The sequence below is a fragment of the Strongylocentrotus purpuratus genome, unplaced genomic scaffold, assembly GCF_000002235.5.
Source record: "Strongylocentrotus purpuratus isolate Spur 01 unplaced genomic scaffold, Spur_5.0 spur5_scaffold_17, whole genome shotgun sequence".
Lineage (NCBI taxonomy): Eukaryota > Metazoa > Echinodermata > Echinoidea > Camarodonta > Strongylocentrotidae > Strongylocentrotus > Strongylocentrotus purpuratus.
In genome coordinates, this window is record NW_022145602.1 from 12,583,227 (window position 1) to 12,603,125 (window position 19,899).

The following is a 19,899-nucleotide window of genomic DNA, read 5'->3' on the forward strand; positions in this document are numbered from 1 at the left end:
TGCGTCATATGATTTGTGATACTTGATGACCCTTGTCTTCAAGTTTCATGGAATTTGAACACACGCTTTTGAAATTATGCTAAAAATTCAAAATCTTGATGTTGATACTACAACAAAGTCTAAGTTTGCAGAACTTAAATTACATTTGACCTTGACTTTGTCACCTAAAAGACTAAATCACATGATTGATGATACCTTGATAACCCCTATGTTCAAGTTTCATGGAATAGGAATGTATTCTTTCAAAAGTATGATAAGAATTCTAAATCGTAACCTTTTGTAAAGTTTTGATGTTGATGCCACAACATAGACAAAGTTTGTTGACCTAAAATGACCTTTGACCTTAACTTAGTTACCTGAAATTCTGCTCAAATGATTGGGGATATTTGATAACTCTTTAGTCTAAGTTTCATTGAATAAAAACTTATACTTTCAAAATTATATTAAAAATTCAAAAACTGAACCTGAGGTTAAGTTTTCGATGATGATGCCACAACATAGTCCAAGGCTGTTGACCTGAAATGACCTTTGACCTTGACTTTGTGACCTGAAAATCTACTCACACGATTGAGAATACTTGATAACCCTTTGGTCCAAGTTTCATGGAAGAAAAACTTATACTTTCAAAATTATACTAAAATTTCAAAAACTTAACCTCAGGTTAAGTTTTTGATGTTTACGCCGTCTCCACCGCCGCCGCCACCGCCGTCATCAGAAAAGCAGCGCCTAGTCTCGCTTTTTGCTCGAGGGCGAGACGAAAATACATAACACAAATCCGTCAATGTATGCTGATATCCTAGATCATTATACATGTAATACATGAGACAAAACAATTCACAGAAAGCCTTCCTTAGAATGTTTATCTTCATTTCTTTTTTTGTTTGCACTCGAGACTCACTTTTACAAAAGTTATATTAAAGGTATTACAAAGTTTTGGTATGGGGTCATGAATTTGGTTCAAATAAACATATTGAAAGCATATGCGATCCTACAATATTCAGTGATCGTTGTCACGGTTGAAATCAAGTCTAAAGTGAGAAAAATTGTAAATAATAAACTCTTGATGTTGTATAACTCCCTCCCAAGGTCAAGATATTAATTTCACTGTGAAACAATGTTTCTTGACTAAAATTGACCAATTGGCTATTCCCGATCGAAAATTATATAGCCCAACTACATATTCTGAGATTTTCATGGTCGCAGCTACCATTGTATGGCCGTAGGCGCTATTTGAAAATTATCGAAATTTACCAGGAGCACCGGTAAATTTTGATATTAAATTTTTCACAGAGGCAGAAGTGTTTTAGGGGCTAAATTTTTTAGTGCTTATAATACATCCACAGGGGCATACAAATATTCCAAAATTGTAAAGAATCTTTTTCCAGCCAATTTTCAAAATTTCACAAAACTTTGTATTACCTTTAAGGCTGTATTATCCAGGTCTCTCTTTGTGCATGCTCATTATGTGCAGTGACGCCACAGATGGCGTTATACAACTAACACACATCATTTTCAATGAAACAACTTTGTCCGCTAGATAATTTTACCATGGGCGGTACTGTAAGGGAACATGCACAATGAGAGCAGGCACTACAAGTAAAAATCTGGCTGAACGGTTGTTGAACAGGATCATCAAGATGGTCTAGATCTTAGGAATTGAAGGAAGCATGACGGCTCCATGGTAGAGCAGTGGTCTCGTAACTGGAAGGTCCCAGGTTAAAAAAATAGGTCAATGTTCTTTGGTAAAGGTACATTGATCCTCATTACCAAGTCCGTCAGAGAGGACAGAGCCGTCTATAAACTAAGTCTAACTTCTTGGACATCCCATCAGAACACGTTTTGTAGAAATAACGTACACTTCTTTGGGATGTCCATTATCTTAGACTTGCAACGGTTTGAGAAACTAACCCCTGGTTACTTATTAACATGAACAAGCATACAAATACTTTCTTAGCAATCGGGTAAAACAAAGAAACAGACAATTCATACTTACGGGTGCATTCTTCAAAAAAATCAATTAAAGCTAAACTTCTGGCGACTTCAATTCTATAGCACCTGGCCGGTGATAATCCGAATATAACTGCGTTCCCCAACACATCAGCCAAGACTGAACCACCACCTTCTGCTGATGCCTCATCACCCGCAGTCAAGCTGCCTAGGGTTATACTGTCCCCCGTCCTGGAAGTCACCTCTGCAAAGCGTGTGACTGTGGGAGAGACAAAAAGAAAGAATTACAACTTGCCATGCAGATTTATCCACAACAATAAGACTAGTGTATAGTTTTTTAACTTCTTGTATGGATTGAGATACACAAAAACATTAGTCCGATTGTAGAATATAATTCTAGTGTTTGAGACTATGAACAAAAGGCTATTGACTGAGCATTGCTTGAGTTTGCATGTACAATGCTAGGATGCAACAAATGGGCATAAAGTTTGTAATGGATACATGCAGTAAGACACGTTCACTAGTTAGACTGGTAAATTTTCTAACAAATAACTATACATTGTGACAGGCATATCTTGTCAAAATATCCCCTGTAAGAATCTACATGCGGGATGCAGTACTGAAAACAAAGAGGAGCTGGGGAGTGTTTCACAAGGATCCTAATTCGAACTTAACTCTAAGTTGGACTTAAAAATTATGGAGAGCCATTTCTAGCCTAAATATAAAATATTTCCAAAAGCAAAAATTTAAGTACTTTAGACTTTTCATAAATTCCACATCAAGAACATGAAATCTCCTTGATAATAGAAAATATGACTCATTTGAATAAACATGTAATGCCTTTTGAAATAACTTTAACAAAATATTTTCAATGATGCTAATGACTTTCCATAATTTTTAAGTCCAACTTAGAGATAAGTTCAACTTTAGATCTTTGTGAAACACCCCCCTGCATATTTTTCACATCATGGTTGAAACCGTAGCTCCTCGATGAACTAGAGACTACACTATGATCCTTGACTGTTATTCAACATCCGATATCACACAGAACTAGATGGATAGTTTGCTAGTAATCCATCTGTCTGTTCTAATGGTAATGCGTTCACAAGCTATTTATAGGCATACATAATGAGCCCCATGACCCTTGACCTCATGACCCTAAAATCTAATCAGTTCATTGGCTCTGCAAGATACATATACATGCCTTGAGTTTGATTGTAATCTGTCTAGTGGGTCTCATGATAATGTGATCACAAGCTATTTTTGAATACTAAATGAGGGCTGCAAGCATAAAATTTATCCAGACCCTCTCATGGCATTATGTATTTCAAAATATTAGATAGCTTAGACGGATACCTAGATGTGATCGGTCCAGAGCTCGTCACGTGATATCGATTGCGAGGATCGTAAAATTGTTATATTAACCAGCTGGTGAAATGAACATTTTTTTATCAATGCATGTCGCCCTCTTGAGGACTGTGTGTCACTAATTACACAAATTACACCAATACCAGGGGTCAATTTTTTTTTTTCAGTATTTTTTTCAAATTGTTTTTTTCCTTGGTATTATTTTGTCCAAAAATTTTTTTGTCAAATTATTATTTAATTTTTTTTTTTTCTTTCACTTTTTTTTTCTAAATTTGTTTCGTTTTCTCAAGTAAAAATGAAAATAATTTCGTGCAAAAAAAATTGACCCCCCCCCCCTAAATTTTAAACCCTCGTGACCATATTTTTCCCTTAGCGCTGTGCGCTTTGGGAAAATATAACTCCTTTCAACGGTTCTAAGAATGTTATATATTACACCCCCTGCCAGTCAAAAGCTGGATAATATTTTGAAGCCCTACGGGTGAAAATTCCAAGTTTTTGAAGTTTTACAGAATTATTCAATTATTTCAACTTGTTCTATTTTCCAGGTTTATTCAGAGGCAGACTATGACTTTTATTTCCTATATACATATGTATATACATGAAATATGTAATCTTGTTATCACAGAAGGGGTCAATTATTATAAATTTTTTGTTACTACAGGGGGGGTGTTTCACAAAGAGTCTAAGTTGAACTTATCTCTAGTTAGACTTAGCAATTAGGGAAAGCCGTTAGCATCTTTGAAAATATTTTGCAAAAGTTATTTTAGAAGGGATAAAGTGTTGATTCAAATCATTCAAATTTTCTATTATCAAAGAGATTTCAGGTTCTGGATGTGGACTTTATGAAAAGTTTAAATACTTGAATTTTTGCTTTTGAATATATTTTATTCAAAGTCTAGAAATGGCTCTCCATAATGTTTAAGTCCAAATTAGAGTTAAGTTTGACTTAGGATTTTTGTGAAACACCCCTGTGAAGGAAACTTTACTTGTCGTGAAGGGCATGGTGCTGGTCCTGCCAGTGAGCTGTTCTCCAGCAATTCCATTTGTGTCTATCGACGTGATGGAAACTGAGTAGGCAGTTGCTTCTTCCAAGTCCTGTGGCTCAAATGGAGGTCCATCGTACATATCATCAGACAAAGTGCTACCGCTTGAATCTGGTTGGTACAGAGAAGACAGAAGTATGGGAACAATTTATAGAACTTCCTTTCTAAATAGGCTTTTGCTGTATTTTCCATCATATATGTTGGTACAATCATTAATATTGCTATTATTATTTTTGTTATTACAACTATTACATTATGAAGAAAACCCATTAGCAGCATAAATTCTCCATCCTATTGGTGGAGAACTCTCCCTTATTATTATTTTTTTTTATTATATTACAAGGATTATTTTTATCATAATTATTGTCATTATATTATTATATTTCTAATCCTTATTCTTAATTATGAATATATTCCTCATTATTATAACAATTACCACTATTACAAATATATTCATATTATTATTACTAATGTTATTTTTATCATTTAGTTATCATTAATATTACTGTTATTATTATTATTATTATCATTATCAGTTTCTTTATTATTGTAATTATTGTTATAAGATGATTTTGGGCACCACAAAACGGCAAGAAAAAAAACGAGAGTCCATCATCATCATCATCATTACCATCACTCTCATTATTAATATCATTATCATTGTTATTTACTGTTATTCACAAATTAAGGCATTCAGTAGCACCATGTGATAGCCTTGTTGAAAAGAGTAATATCGGTGTTCATTGTATTATCATCATCTTCATTTTTAAAATTATTATTATTACTATCATTAATATTATTATCACTATCATTAATATTATTATCATCATCACCATCATTATCATCAATATCATCATCATCATCATCATCGTCATTATTATTATCATCATCAAATGATAGACTTTTTGTAGGACTGGGACTAGAAAATTTGAGTTGATATGATTCCCCATGATTGAAAAATGCTAGAATATTGTAGCATTGTTAAATACTGCTTTCAATTTACTTTTGAGAATAACACGATACATTTCTGCATCGGGAACATCTGTCCAATCGATATCGGCTCCAGTTGAGTAAGCAGTAATCTCGATGCCTCCTGGGGCTGCAGGGCCTGCAAGTTCATTTAGAAATAATCAAGATATGAATATGTATACATGTACACACAGGGAAACAAATACTAGAAAACACAGAATTAGCTGTTTTGTTGCTGTTTCTATTTAATAACTTAGATATCTTATAAACCCACCCTTCAATTTGCTACAAACCAGCGATAAAGCAGAGGAATCTAAGCAACAAAACAGAATTTCATTATTATTTATTCATTATTTTTTAAAGGACCATTAATATGGAATAGTATACCTCAGGAAATTAAAAACTGTCAATCTTTTTAAAATTAAATATAAACAATATCTGTTAAATAAGTATAATAATCAGTATTAATAGCATGGGCAAATTTTGACACTTTTTTTTACTCTGATCGTGCATGATAGTAAGTTTAAGTATGTTCTTTGTTTTTTGTTCTGTTCTTTTGTTCTTGTTTTCCTGTATGTGTGTTTTTAGGGGTAGGCTTTTATATAAGGAATCCCTCCTTTCTGCCTATCCCAAATGCTCTTATAAATTGCCATCGTATTTGTTATCACTTTTTTTTTTTTAATACCTTCATTCTGTATTTGTATGTTTTAAATGTTATTATGAAGAGTGTTGAATAAATTTGAATTTGAATGCCATAGTAGTAAAAAAAAAAGGCTGAGAAAATAGTGAGAGAATGGCTAGAAAACAGAGGAAATGGCAAGTGGTTACAACAAAAGAATCCTGGGAACCGCTTCACAAAGCCTTTTTTCAATGACAAATGACAAATATCAGTGACAAATCTGCTGATAACCAATCAGAAGCAAGGATTTCAGTAGCTTATAACATCTACTGCCATTTGTCACTGATGACAAGTTTTGTGAAACACCCCCCTGATATTAGCTCATTGTGACATATAGCCTTATGGTACGGTCACAAAGGTGTGTACGAATCTCCGTTTTTCCATTGTCTTCCCAAATTTCCATTGTCTGAAAATCAATCGTATGGCGTTCGTAGCAGTTTGAAATGGTGACCGAGCCTTTATCATTGTTGGAATGATTTTACTGACAGGTTTGTATCATGGTAAAAATTAAAAGAATTTAACAATGATGATTGATATCATAAGAAAGACGGCATCTCACACCCTGTACAATATGTCAATAATTCTTTTAAGATTCATCTTTTCTTTATTTGGCTAAAATACTGTTCAGTTTAACAGTTAAAGTGTAACAGTCACCTAAATTTTGAATTGAATTGGTTTGGTTTATTGAAAAATCACATCAAACAAGCAGCTCGCAGGCTGAAAATGTTCAATTTACAAACAAGTTAAAAATATAGAGAGACATAAACATATACAAAACTAAAATACATATTGTAAGTCAACTTTTGCAGAAATTAGTTAGCATTGGTAATTTGTGTACAGCTAGAATGTATAAAAATAAACATTGAAAACTTTACCTGACATTCTATGGGTTAACAGCTGATGAAAAATTGCACACAAGGAACTAGGCTTAGTTTCCGTGTAGGTCCTGTTCTAAGGGAGCATGTGCGGGTCTACTCACAACATGTGTTTATGTTTACTGACTGTGTTTGAACTTGCAATGTCTCTATACAGAAGTAATATGTAAAGTCCTTTAAACACTTTAAATATATACAGTAGGTTTGCGGGTGCACCATGTGAGAGAGAGAGAGAGAGAGAGAGGGTTGAGGAGTCCTGAAAACGACTTTGACTCGGTAATCTTTCTTGGGGGTGTGGTAGTTCTGAGTCCTGACGACGGATAGTCAACCTGTTCGAAACGTCGAGCCACTCATCCTCTCCAAGCGCTATAGTTTTCCTTAGAACTATATGCTAAGAAAGATAACAAACAGTCCTTCTCAGGACTACCACACCCCCAAGAAAGATTACTGAGTCAGAGTCCTTTTCAGGACTCCTCAACCCTCTCTCTCTCTCTCACATGGTGCACCCGCAAACCTACTGTATATCAACATCACCATGCAAGCCGACACTTACAAGCAACTTTAAATATAGTATAGAGACATTATGTTTTAGGGATTGGAACACTTTAATATTTTTAGAAGCCCCTACTCCCCCCTGATACCAAATTGCAACCCTAACCCTCATCCTGTGCTTTTGATAAATAAAACGTGAAGCAAATTGTTAGATCACCATTGATAGGGTTCACAATATGAATGCCTTGGGCACTATGTCAATCAATGCCCAGTAGAAACCAATCTTTGCAAGTTACCTGTAAGTCTGTTTTCCGTAGCTGTGCCTGTCGACTCAAAGCCACCCGTAAAAGTTTTGATGCTGAACGTGTAAGTGGTCGACGGGACCAGAGAAGTAGTGAATGTGTACGTGTTCGCTGTGATGTTCAAGACCAGGTCCCCTGGGGTGACAGTAACCTCATAATAATCCACCACTCCTAGTGGAACTCTCCAGTTCGATACCAGGTCACCATTCTCCTTCACAGAGAAGGTGATGGTGCTTGCATCCAGGGTGGCAGGCACTGGAAAGAAATAGGAGAATAAATGTATTACGCAAATATTGACTGGCAGGTTGTGTAACATCACATTCTTTAGACCATGGAAAGGAATTATATTTTCCCCAAGGGTTTATGAGCATAAGGGAAATATAAACTCTCTTGCAGTCCAAATAATGTAAATTACACCCTCCTATGCTTTTATTGGATAGCCGTTATTTACTTTGTTTTATAAAATAAAGGGGATTTGCGATGTCGTGCCTTGTATTTTTTCACACTGTCCAGCAGTATGCCTGGCCACATTAGAAAACAATGGGTATGGTATGCGCAGAGTTGCTTGGATACTGTACGATGCAAAAATATACCCATTTTACGGTATGGTCAATATACATAACCATAAAAAAATGACCGGGATGAAAAATTCTAATTATGATCCTAGATATGAGCTGTGGGCCCATCCCACCTTCGTATCTGTAGGAGCTTTCAAATATTGCTTACTCTTGCACATACATAATGTGATTTGAGTCGGGAAAAACCATTTATTTCTAATAACATTTATGGTGTCTTACTACTGTAATCCAGGAACTAATAATAATAATAATAATAATAATAATAACAATAATAATAATAGCCCAATAGTCCACTCCAAATTTTATTAAACCGAAAGAAAAATTCTTTTTGCCCAATTGATCGTGAGCCCGGCAGCCACTGAGCAGCGCAAGATCGACGTTGCTCTATCCCTTTATTGTTGAACGCCAAACAAGGTAGCACCAACTCCCATCTTTTAACGTCTTTTGGTATGACGTGGCCGGGATTCGAACCCATGACCTCCCGGTTGTGAGGCGGACGCTCTATTGACTGAGCCGACACTCTGGTTTTGCCACTTGTGCAAATTGACTGAAGGATTGCTTTGCGCAACACAATGGCTTTGGAAATTTACCCATTTCCAGTCTTGTTTTGCTCCAAGACATCTTTTTTAACACCAATATAGATTAATCTTGCACTGAAAGCAGTTAATAATCTTGAATGCTTTGTTATATCTATCCTATGATAATGCAATATGGCAGAGGGAGACTATTTGTATATGGCATATAAAGAGTTAAATCAGATTCAGAAAGAGCGGATTCTCACGGGCGCCCAAAATACAAGTCCGGACTCCCCAACGTTTTCATGTTAAAATAGGGCTCATACATACAGACTTTAAAGGTCAATCCAGACCACCTTCACAAAAAGGTAGCGTGGAGTCCTATACAAGGGTCAGATTTTCCTTTCAGTTTTAAACTTACATGTCTGAAATGTATTCTGTGTGATGAGATCCCCTCTGTCTTCGCCCATCTTCTTGTAAAGAGACACAGTGTGCTCGGTTCCGGGAGTAAGTTGGGTCAAGTTGAAAGCTAGAGATTCAGCTGGCAGGTCCACGTTTCTGCTGTTCAGTCCAAAAGATGCTTCCAGCCGAAGACTGTCATAGTCCGTGCCTACAGGTTGGCCCCAAGATAGACCAAGGACTGTCTCCTCTCTCAGGATGAGGTTAAAGTTCACTGCGGAAGTAACACAAATAAAAACAACAATAAAAATGTTTACCGATACAAACATTGCAGTGCAGTGCGACCGTCAGCAGCGGCTATACCGCGCCAGTAGTACCGGGGTCAACGCTTCCGCGGCATATCTGCTGGAGCTAGAGGCGATTGCAATGACCGAAACATGCAGAACAGGAAGAAATGGAGAGAATGTCATCACGGGATGAAAGTCAGTAACGGACCCCATGTAACTTGTAAAGTTGTAAGAGGGAAAATGCTGACTTAAATAAATGCTGATGAAAAAGCTGATAATTTAGGAGTATCATGGGTACCAATTCAATGGAAATTTGTATTAAAAAAGAGCATTACTATAAGAGTCCCTGTGAGAAGGCTCACGGGGCAATTTTGAGGGAAAGAGCCCCCATGAAAAAAAAATTATTCCAGGCTTGGGGAGTAATAGTAGAAATACTACTACTGCTACCTAATCCATATAATTGTCCCGCATTTTATCTCATTATTAAACTAAAGAGCTCAGAACTCAAACATAGATATGTACATGTATGTATTTTAAAGGAAGTAATATCAAGTAGTGATAGAGTAGCTTAAGCCACCTTCACTGCTTGATTTGGAATATATTTTACATGTACGGTTTTTTATCACTTTCTTATTTTTATAATTTTTGTATACTATAGTTTATGAACAAATTATTCATTCTCATTTTACATTACACGTATACCTCAATATGTTTATGTATTTGATGGAACTCTCATACCCAAAAGGGGGTCGAAAAAGTCAATAAAATCAACTCAACTTCTACTACTAGTTCTACTACTACTGCTACTACTACTAATTATAATAACAAAAATAATAGTAATAATATTAATTAGGTTTTTAAAAAAATCAACAATAATAATAGAAACATTTCTAATATACGCATATCCATCCCAAGGGATGCTTACCTGTAACCCTATTTTAACCGGGCTATTTCAGACCAGGCTTTTACCGGGGGGGGGGGGGGGGGGGTCAATTTGACCCCCCCCCCCCCCCCCCGTATAATAATAATAATACAATAACAACAAAATGGAAGAGCCAGGGTATTCTTTATGTTATCTATTGTTTTGATAATTTCTCATGTATTTCATTGATTTTTTTAACTTATTTATTTTATTATATTTATTGTTTTATTTCCCTTTTTAACTACAATTCAACTATTTGACCCCAAAACAAATACCTAAACTTTAAACAAGACCAAATAACCAATGTTTTATCTCTTATTAGGAAAAATGATATTTCCATATGTTTCCAATCTGACTGTTGTATACAAAGACGCGTAATCCAAAGCCGATAATCTGATGCACGCGATGGTACTTTCAATAGCGCTGCAAAAGCACTCAGCACAGTGCAATGGGCATGAACAATAACTGTTATTACATATGCGCGCTAGCGTGCACAAAGCAGACAAACTGTAGCTCGCTAGCATGAACGAAGGAATCAATCAATAGCGCGCTCGCGTGCACAGAGCACTATAACAATAGCGCGCTAGCAGTCTCATGGCAGGATATGAGTTAACAACATAGGCCTACATACAATTGTAAAAGAAACAGATCAGAAGATTACATAAGAAAAAGTAGATATAGTATGGAAAACATGAAACAAGTGAAACAAGATGATCGAATGCCACTGCATCTATGATATGCCTCATGTGCACATTTATCAATGTTCCTGTAACCTTACTTAAAACATCTGACCTCAAGAACCTGTCTTTTCATGCCCATACATACAGTTTACTTGAAAAATAAAATCATGTGAAAAAACCCAACCTCATACCTAGAATTCGGGTGTCACTGAAGATTTCGCTTTCTGCTTCATCCCCGCCGATACCCACAAAAGACGTCACATCGAACGTATACGGCGTATTTGGGGCCAAACCGTCGATGATCACTGAAGTCGTGGCACTGCCCATCAGAGTCTCCCGCACTTCGTCGTTGACACGGATCTTAAATCCATCATAGTTGCCACCAGTTGCTGGAAGGTCGAAGGTCACTGCAAAAGCATTGCCTGGCGATGGATTTACCATGACATTCTGGGGGGGATTTGGAGCTACGATGGAAGGAATAAAGAGATATTCATCATCAACACAGCTGTCAAAAGCAAAACTTTATTATAGACAATCACCCACTGGTATCACTTCATATTGACTTAATTTGTATATGCAGGATAGTTTTGTAAAACATAGTACAGGGGGGTGTTTCACAAAACTTTTCATCAGTGACAAATGACAGTTTTTGTTATAAGCTACTGAAATCCTTGCTTCTGATTGGTTGTCAGCAGATCTGTCACTGATTTTTGTCATTTGTCATTGAGAAAAGGCTTTGAGAAACACCACCCTGGTGTATACTGTGAGGTTTTGGAATTATAAAAATGATAAAAAATTAGCGCAGTCTTGCTAAAAGTTGTATGCAAGGTAGACATAGCCCAAATATGTACATGTCACTACACACACGTGTGGCATGAAAGTGCGGTCGACACATTTTGCCTCCAAAAAAGAATGTTCAGGAATGCTGAAGAACATTTCAACGTTTGCAGATTTGAAAAAAAGTATGACGGATTGGATTTGAAATAAAGGGTATGTTTTTTTAAAGAGTAAGTTTGATTAAAGAGGTTCACATTTTCACATTGTATGCTAGAACAAAGTTTGTGAAAACGGGGTACTTGTATACTCGATAAGCAGGTATAAATACGGAGAAAATTAAAAGACATGTTTTAATGCAACAAAGAGTCATATTATATGTGGGAACTGAAAAATGCAAAATAGGGGTATATTTGCCAAAATTGTAATTTTTAGCATTATATCTTGCCATCAAACTTCTGATAGGGTGAAATCTATAAGTACAAATCTAAAATTTGTCTAAAGCTGTATTTACCCAATAAGGCTCATTTAGATATGAAGCAGAAAACCTGTAACTTTTTTCTACATGACACGAAGTGAAATACACTTCATATTTCTGTATTTCGCAACACAGATCTCATTTTGCCTTCATTTACATGTGTAATAAAAAAGTGTTTTTTGTATTTTTTTGGCAACAGCAGCAGTTTACAATGCCATATCTGAACTAGCCTTTAGGAGTAAAAATTATAGTCACATGAATACAAATATGTGATGATCAAAATCTGCAACTTCATGGTAAAACACTTGGTTTTCACAATGCACAAAGCTATTTGAAATGTCTTTTGCGGTTCATTATCTGTATATTTTAAAGATAAACTCCAGTACTGGTAAAAAAAAAAAAAAAATTTTCACAGAATCAAACGAAACTTACACTGAATGTTCAAGATTACAAATAAATGACATGTGCCGAAAAATTTTGGAAGAAAATGTATACTGGCTAAGTAATGAGCATAGAAAGACAAGGAAATCAAGGTAGTACTAGCCCCGACACCATGTGTGTTGTCCCATATATAGCTTTCTATGTGAGTGCTTGTTACTTTACCAAGACTCGGTCAAATTTATTATGATTTTGATGACTCCAGAACCTTGCAGTGCACACCAATACTTACATGCTACATGATGAACTGTTTCTGATCCTTTCCACACCTTTTCTTTCACAATGCAATCGCATTACCAGTACTAAAGTTTATCTTTAACTATCATTCAACATCGCAAAGACTATTGAAAACTAATGAAAGGCTAATTTCAGCACCTTATGCTGTATCATGTTAGGATTATATAATACATCTCTGTAATGTACACACACTACAACCGGTGATGTACAAGGCTACTGGAATGCCTTGGCTTCATTTTTCGAAAGTCTTTGCGATTATCTCATTCCCAGTTTCCTGGAAGAAATACTTACGATATCTGAAGTGGATCTCATTCAAGTAGTTGGTTAGGTCACTCGATGGAGCATTTGATGCGTACAGTAGATCTCCCGGTGAGACAGCGGGAAATGAATTGAAGATGATGCTCCCCATATTATTTACTGGCTGATTACCAGAAGTCTGCAATGTACTCCCGAAATGACCAAGTCTTATTTGCTGATTGGAAGATGGCTCGTCCTCGGGCAAGGTGTAAGCAACACTGATAAAGGTTTCGCTCCTTACCGTCACCTCTATGCGGGAGACTTTGGGAAGAAAAAGTAAGTAGAAACATGGTAAAGGACTAAATAAATCAGTTCTTCAGCGTCAAATTGGCATCAATTATTTGTATATTCCACCCTTTCATAGTTAAAAAACTGAAAGGGATAATTGAGTTCTTGTTTCAGACCGCAAATGCCTTCAAACTTCAAAGTACATTGTTATTGCTTTTATTCTTGTTTATGACATTTCTAGTGCCCTTTTAGGACCTAACATTTCTATGAAGGCAATTTCAGACCCCAAAATGTGTGAAATTTAGCCAATACGATCATACCAATTTAGCTCTACTTTTATAAAAACGGAGACCGTTAATTGATTAATTAATTACCGGTAACAATAGCAATACATGGACCGGCTGGTTGTGCGTATTATAACCAACAAGAAAAAGCAACACCGACATGGGCTGGAATAAAACGTATAATGCGCTATTTCATTTTTTCAACGGCTGGTTCAAATTATCTAATGTTTGTGGTGGGACACAAATATTAGAAATGGTTATATTTATGGATATTTTAGCCGTTTCTGAACCGATTTTGATCAAACAACGATGATTTTGTCATTTATATTGTATGTTCTTTCAAATTTGAAACTCAGTTTTTCATTATCTCACAAAAAAATTATTTTGGGTAGCGCCCTCTGCAACAGAACTCAACTATCCCTTTAAAACGTATATGAAATGAAGCAGTATGAACCACAATTACTAAAACATCAACAGCAAATTGCCAATTTATACATGAAAAAAGTCCAATTACAAATGTTTACACTGCATTGCCAACTTAGAGACTACATTTACAATGATTATTTTCTATTTTCTATTCATGAACGGCACAAAGTACTCCAACAGAAATGGACTCATAGAGATGTTTTTTAGCAATGTTTCCACTTTCTGCAGATGTTTAATTTGTCATCCAGAGCATTCTGGATCGGATCTAAAGATAAAAAAAATAGGGACTTATAGATTTCTGCGTCGACATAGTGGGCGTCACACGTCCACTTTTTTGACGTGCAAATCTAAAAGTCCCTAATGAGAGCTATTTGACTGCTCACAGTCACCAACCATGCCTCTGCCCTGCGTGCAACTCCAACTTCCTCACATTTCACCAGAATCCAGACCCCCTCCTAAAAAGAATTTGTGTAAAGCCCTGCCAATAGTGAAGAATTATCAAGGGGGAGTCAAATACCGTTTTTAAGAAATGAAATGAAATTAGATGGAACTTTGACTGCGTGCAGTCCAAAATGATGCCTCCGCCATACAGCGATTTTCACAAACCACAACAGAAGCAATTTTTCAAATTCAAGGTTAATTGTAATCCATGAACAGGTTTTCGGAATATCGTGATTACAGTCTATTTTTTATATACATGTATGACTCTTTTATCTTTGACCTTATGACCCTAAAATCTAAAATCAGTTCATTGGCTTTGCAAGATACTTACATGTCTTGAGTTTGATAGTAATCCGTTACTCGGCTCTAATATTAATGCGATCGCAAGCTATTTTTGCATATATAAATAAGCCCCATTACCTTTGACCTCATAACCCCAAAATTTAATCAGTTCATTGGCTCAGCAAGATACATACATGACCTGCGTTTGATGGTAATCTGTCCATCGGTTCTAATGATGTGATCATGAGCTATTATGCAAAATAATGAGCCCTGTGACCTTTGACCTTGTGACCCCAAAATCTAATCAATTCATTGGCTCTGCAACATTCATACATGACCTAAGTTTGACAGGAATCCATCAATCGGTTCTAATTGAGATAACGCGATCACAAGCAATTTTTGCATACATAATGAGCACTGTGACTTTTGACCTTTGACCTTGGGATCCCAGAATCTAATTAATTCATTAGCTCTGCAAGATACATACACGACTTAAGTTTGGCAGGAATCCATCAATCGCTTCTTGAGATAACACGATCACAAAAAGGGGACATACAGACGTACAGACGGACAACCTGAAAACATAATGCCTCCGGCTATTTCGTAACGGAGGCATACAAAAACAGAGCCTCCATGGTGTTCTAGATTACCAGACTTTAAGCAGGTCAGGGGGGTGTTTCACAAAGACTAAGATTGACTTTAAATTGACCTTTACTATGGCAGGCAGTTCATGCCGTTGTTTGCTCTTACCATTTACTGGCATTGGTCTCTGAAGGGACGTTTAAATCGTGGTCACAAATCTACAGAATTTACATTTTTTTTATAGATCATTATGGAAGGAAAAAATAGCATCTAAAGATCATAATTGAGAGACCAACAGTGAGAGCAACCAGTGGCATGAATGGCTTGCCATAGTTAAGTCCAACTTAAAGTTGTTCTTAGTCTTTGTGAAACATCCCCCTGGTCTAAAATTGTTTCTCAAAACCGTCATAATTACAAGATCAATGAAATTGTGACGCTGTTGCTCAACTTGTCTTTACTTTTACAAACAGTTTGAATGAATTAAGCCTTATAATCTCTTTTGATAATTCAGGATAAAATCTAATTGATTGTGACAAAAACTACCGGTATATCTTTTTAGCCGATAGTATAGAAATCCGCCACTGCCTCCCCCCCCCCTTTCTTTTTTTCATTTGTTACGAGCCAGAGATTTTGGGAACACGCATGCTGTCCCTCTATTCCCGGAGTGGGGGGGGGGGTGGCGGGCATCTCCATAGGTCGTGGACATAGATTTGACTGTTATGGAGTTGGTTTCATGAAACGACCCGTCCTGATTGCCATGCCCTGCGGTCTGGCCTTTAAGCAGCCCTAGGGTCATTTCACAAAACTTGTCATCAGTGACAAATGACAACTTGTGTTATAAGCAACTGAAATCCTTGTTTCTCATTGATTATCAGCAGATTTGTCACTGATTTTTGTTATTTGTCACTGAAAAAAGGCTTTGTGAAACGCCCCCCCTAGTCTAAAATCACCTGTTCCCCTTTTAATATCTCTATACTCTGTTCGGGTGGTTCACGTGTAACATCCACAGATATGCATGTTGATTGTACAGGTTTGAAATTCAGGAACAGGTAAATTGCAGGTTAATATTCATTCTCAACCAAAATTATTCAGGAAATTTTAGTACAATTTTGGGGGGGAAAATGCTTCAAAATATTATGACTCAGATTTTACCACAGTGCATCTAAGAACCTGAGAGCCCATAAGTCCATACTCCTTCAATGTTTCAATTTTACATGCTTTAATTTTTGTTCAACCGTCATTCTCCATTTTCTTTTCAACATTCTATCCCTTATTATTATTAAGGTACAAGAAACATATTGAAAAAATTATTAATGATGTATTTTACTTGTATTAAATGGACATTCCAAACACAAGGCTTGCTTTCTAGGTTTTTGGCTTCCCTCATTGTTTGATCTATCATTTTATTGTACATACTGACCTCTTCATCAAACCATGTTCCATAATAATAAGAAGGAAATATCCATGAATTTCAATTAAATTCAAATTAACTTAAATATCCCACATAAAGTTTGGCAGGTTATCATTCTATGTCTCATGACACATTATATTTTGCATGATTGGTTCACTAAAAGTAGAAGAACTCCAGGCTGAATTTAGAGAATATATATTCAAACTCTTGGGACAAACCTATGTGGGAGTGTGTTACAAATCGATTACTGGACTACTTCAAAATAAACACTAACATCAATTGAAGTAAATTTTAATTTACTTACATTTGCTAGTTGACCTGATTTGGAGACTTTTCAACTATTACTCTACTACAAATTTGGAGTTGCTATTAAAAAAGTTGAAAATGAAATTCTAAAAATTATTTCCCTCTCCTCCTGTATGATATACCCCGGACGAATCTGGGCCAATAAACACCAGACCCATAGGAGCCAATTCCACACGTAAAGCTACATGTATATAGGGGTCAAAGGTTATCTCCAATAACAATGCACATTTATAAGCAGGTTTCAATACTAACAGGCACCTGGAACACCGGCTGCCCAAATTCTACCCCCGGGCGCCTAAAATTAACAGCTTCGTCAACGACATCTTCGAGCGAATTGCCAGCGATTCTTCCCACCTCGCTCAGTACAACAAAAAGTCAACCATTTAAAAACTCCCAATTTTAAAAACTCTTACAAAGGTAGCATGCATATACAGACTCTAAAAAAGTTAAATCCGGACCCCTTTCCCCAATAAGTTAGTGTGTATCCGTGGTGTAAGTGAAATTCTTATGACAGTTATTACCATCAGTTGTGCCCGTTGTAGCATCCGGTGAGCCTTCTCCTCCATCGTTCAGTTTAGGTAGTACCACAATTTCGTAAGCTGTATCAGGGTACAGATGGATCAGTTGTGCAGACATTGAGGTGGTGTTCATAGGATATCCAGGGGCTTCCTCACCAGATTCTAGAGAGGCAGTAATGATGTAGTAGTCCCAGGTTCCAACCACCGTCCATGAGATCTCAAAACCGAAGGAAGTGGTGCTGTCGATCTGGAGGTTCGAGACTCCTTGTCCATTCTGGAAATATATATGAAATACATGTACATGTATTATATATGGCCTTAGTGCAGGTTCGTACCCCCACCTGACATTCTTCATATTTCTCACTTGTATTATTGGTTTCTTCATACCAACTCTATAGACGCTAGACATACATGTAAGAGTGGACGCTAATGCATATGTCGAAAAGACCTAAGCATGCATGCCCCCTGCGAAAGTGCACTATACATCATAACAATACTAGTGCCATATATAGGTCCGAGTCGTTTCAGTACGTAAACTAGAGGGAACTTTGACTAAGCGCAGTCAAAATGATGCCTCCGTCATAGAGCAATTTTATAAACAAAAACAGAAGCAATTTTTCAAATTCAAGTTCGATTGTAATCCATTGACAGGTTCTCAGAATATTGTGATTACAAGCTATTTCTGATATACATGTATGACCCTTTGATTTTTGACCTCATGACCCCAACATCTACTCAGTTCATTGGCTCTGCAAGAAACATACATATCTTGAGTTTGATGGTCATCCATCCATTGGTTCTAAATGATAATGTGATCACAAGCTATTTTTGCATACATAATGAGCCCTGTGACCTTTGACCTTTGACCTCATGACCCTAAAAAAAAAAATGGCATTTAACAACATTCCTGAAATTCTCCCAACAAGCCAACACTCACTCAAAGACAGGTATATAGACCTCTCCAGCAGAGCATAGAGAATCAGTGCTAATGCGTATTGACCTCTAGCGCTGCACTATGTGCTAGTATAATAGGCAGCAAGTGCACACATGAATATTCAACACACAAATAACACACAAATACACACAATGATGCCAATGTGGCTGTAAGTAAATTTGACAGTGTCAGTAGCTCGACTCATGATTTTAATTTTTGAATTATCCTTTGAAAAATTGTATTTTACTGCTATTTAGGTGTCATCAATTGTCACTAAAGTACCGAAGTTCAGTGAAATCAGTTGAGTTTAGTACAGTGGTGTAGAACAGGTTTTAACTTTAATACACAGCCAGGATAGAAATACATGCATGCAGCGCAGCTATGTGTGGTATATAGGTCTACTGGTTACGGAATACGAAAACTCTCGCCTCTCGCCTCATCCCCCACCGCGATACTAGCGGGAGGGAGAAGCTAGGTGCTCGTCGAGTAAAATTCGTTTCTTACCTAACTTTCCAAGAGAGATGAGTACTTCTTTACCCCCTTGTCTTTACGTTAGCTTTTACACCTGGGATTTTGGAAGAATTTCGTGCACCAGAGATTGGTCTCAATGATGAATCGACTCACAAAGCTAGATGCTCTTTTAAATGCACAATCTACCATATAATTTGCGCAGCTCAGCGTACTCCACTAGTCACACCCGGTGTCACAACGCGATGGCAGCACCGCAAAATTTGTTTGACTTTGTTAGGTTTGTGTCCACTCAGCTGGCTCAGGGCCTAGGGAGGTGGATCTCGAAGCTCCCTGGTCCAAACGTCACAGCTTAATTAGTACTAGTACTAGTATATATATATATATATATATATATATATATATATATATATATATATATATATGAATAATTCATAGAATAGTCAATTGTGATTAATTGGCAAACAAAATCAAATCAAAGATTAAAGAAAGAATTAGAAATAACCTCTCTTCCACTCCCACTCCCACTCTCTCCCACTCCCACCCTCTCCAACTGCCCTCTCCCACCCTCTCCCACTCTCTGTGATGAAATTATCATTATTGATATTATTGTCATAAGTATAGTAGTATATAGTAGTATGTATTAAATACGTGTAGGCCTACTACAGTAGTAGAAATAGTAGTAGTATAGTAGTAGTAGGCCTATAGTAGTAGTAGTATAGTATAGTAGTAGTAGGCC

General features: G+C 36.6%; 1 protein-coding gene across 1 annotated transcript in view; it reads right to left on the bottom strand.

Annotated features, from left to right (window-relative positions):
- LOC100889066 overlaps positions 1-19,365 on the bottom strand; it is a 172,693-nt gene extending 153,328 nt beyond the window's left edge. The window contains exons 1-9 of the mRNA XM_030988179.1: positions 19,197-19,365; positions 17,762-18,032; positions 13,275-13,541; positions 11,248-11,520; positions 9,190-9,441; positions 7,670-7,930; positions 5,362-5,466; positions 4,302-4,469; positions 1,994-2,206 (exon numbers count right to left, since the gene is read on the bottom strand). Of these exons, the coding sequence (XP_030844039.1) occupies positions 1,994-2,206; positions 4,302-4,469; positions 5,362-5,466; positions 7,670-7,930; positions 9,190-9,441; positions 11,248-11,520; positions 13,275-13,541; positions 17,762-17,891 (1,669 nt within the window). The 5' untranslated portion in view covers positions 17,892-18,032; positions 19,197-19,365. The remainder of the gene's footprint in view (positions 1-1,993; positions 2,207-4,301; positions 4,470-5,361; positions 5,467-7,669; positions 7,931-9,189; positions 9,442-11,247; positions 11,521-13,274; positions 13,542-17,761; positions 18,033-19,196) is intronic.
- Between the last annotated feature and the right edge of the window lie 534 nt (positions 19,366-19,899).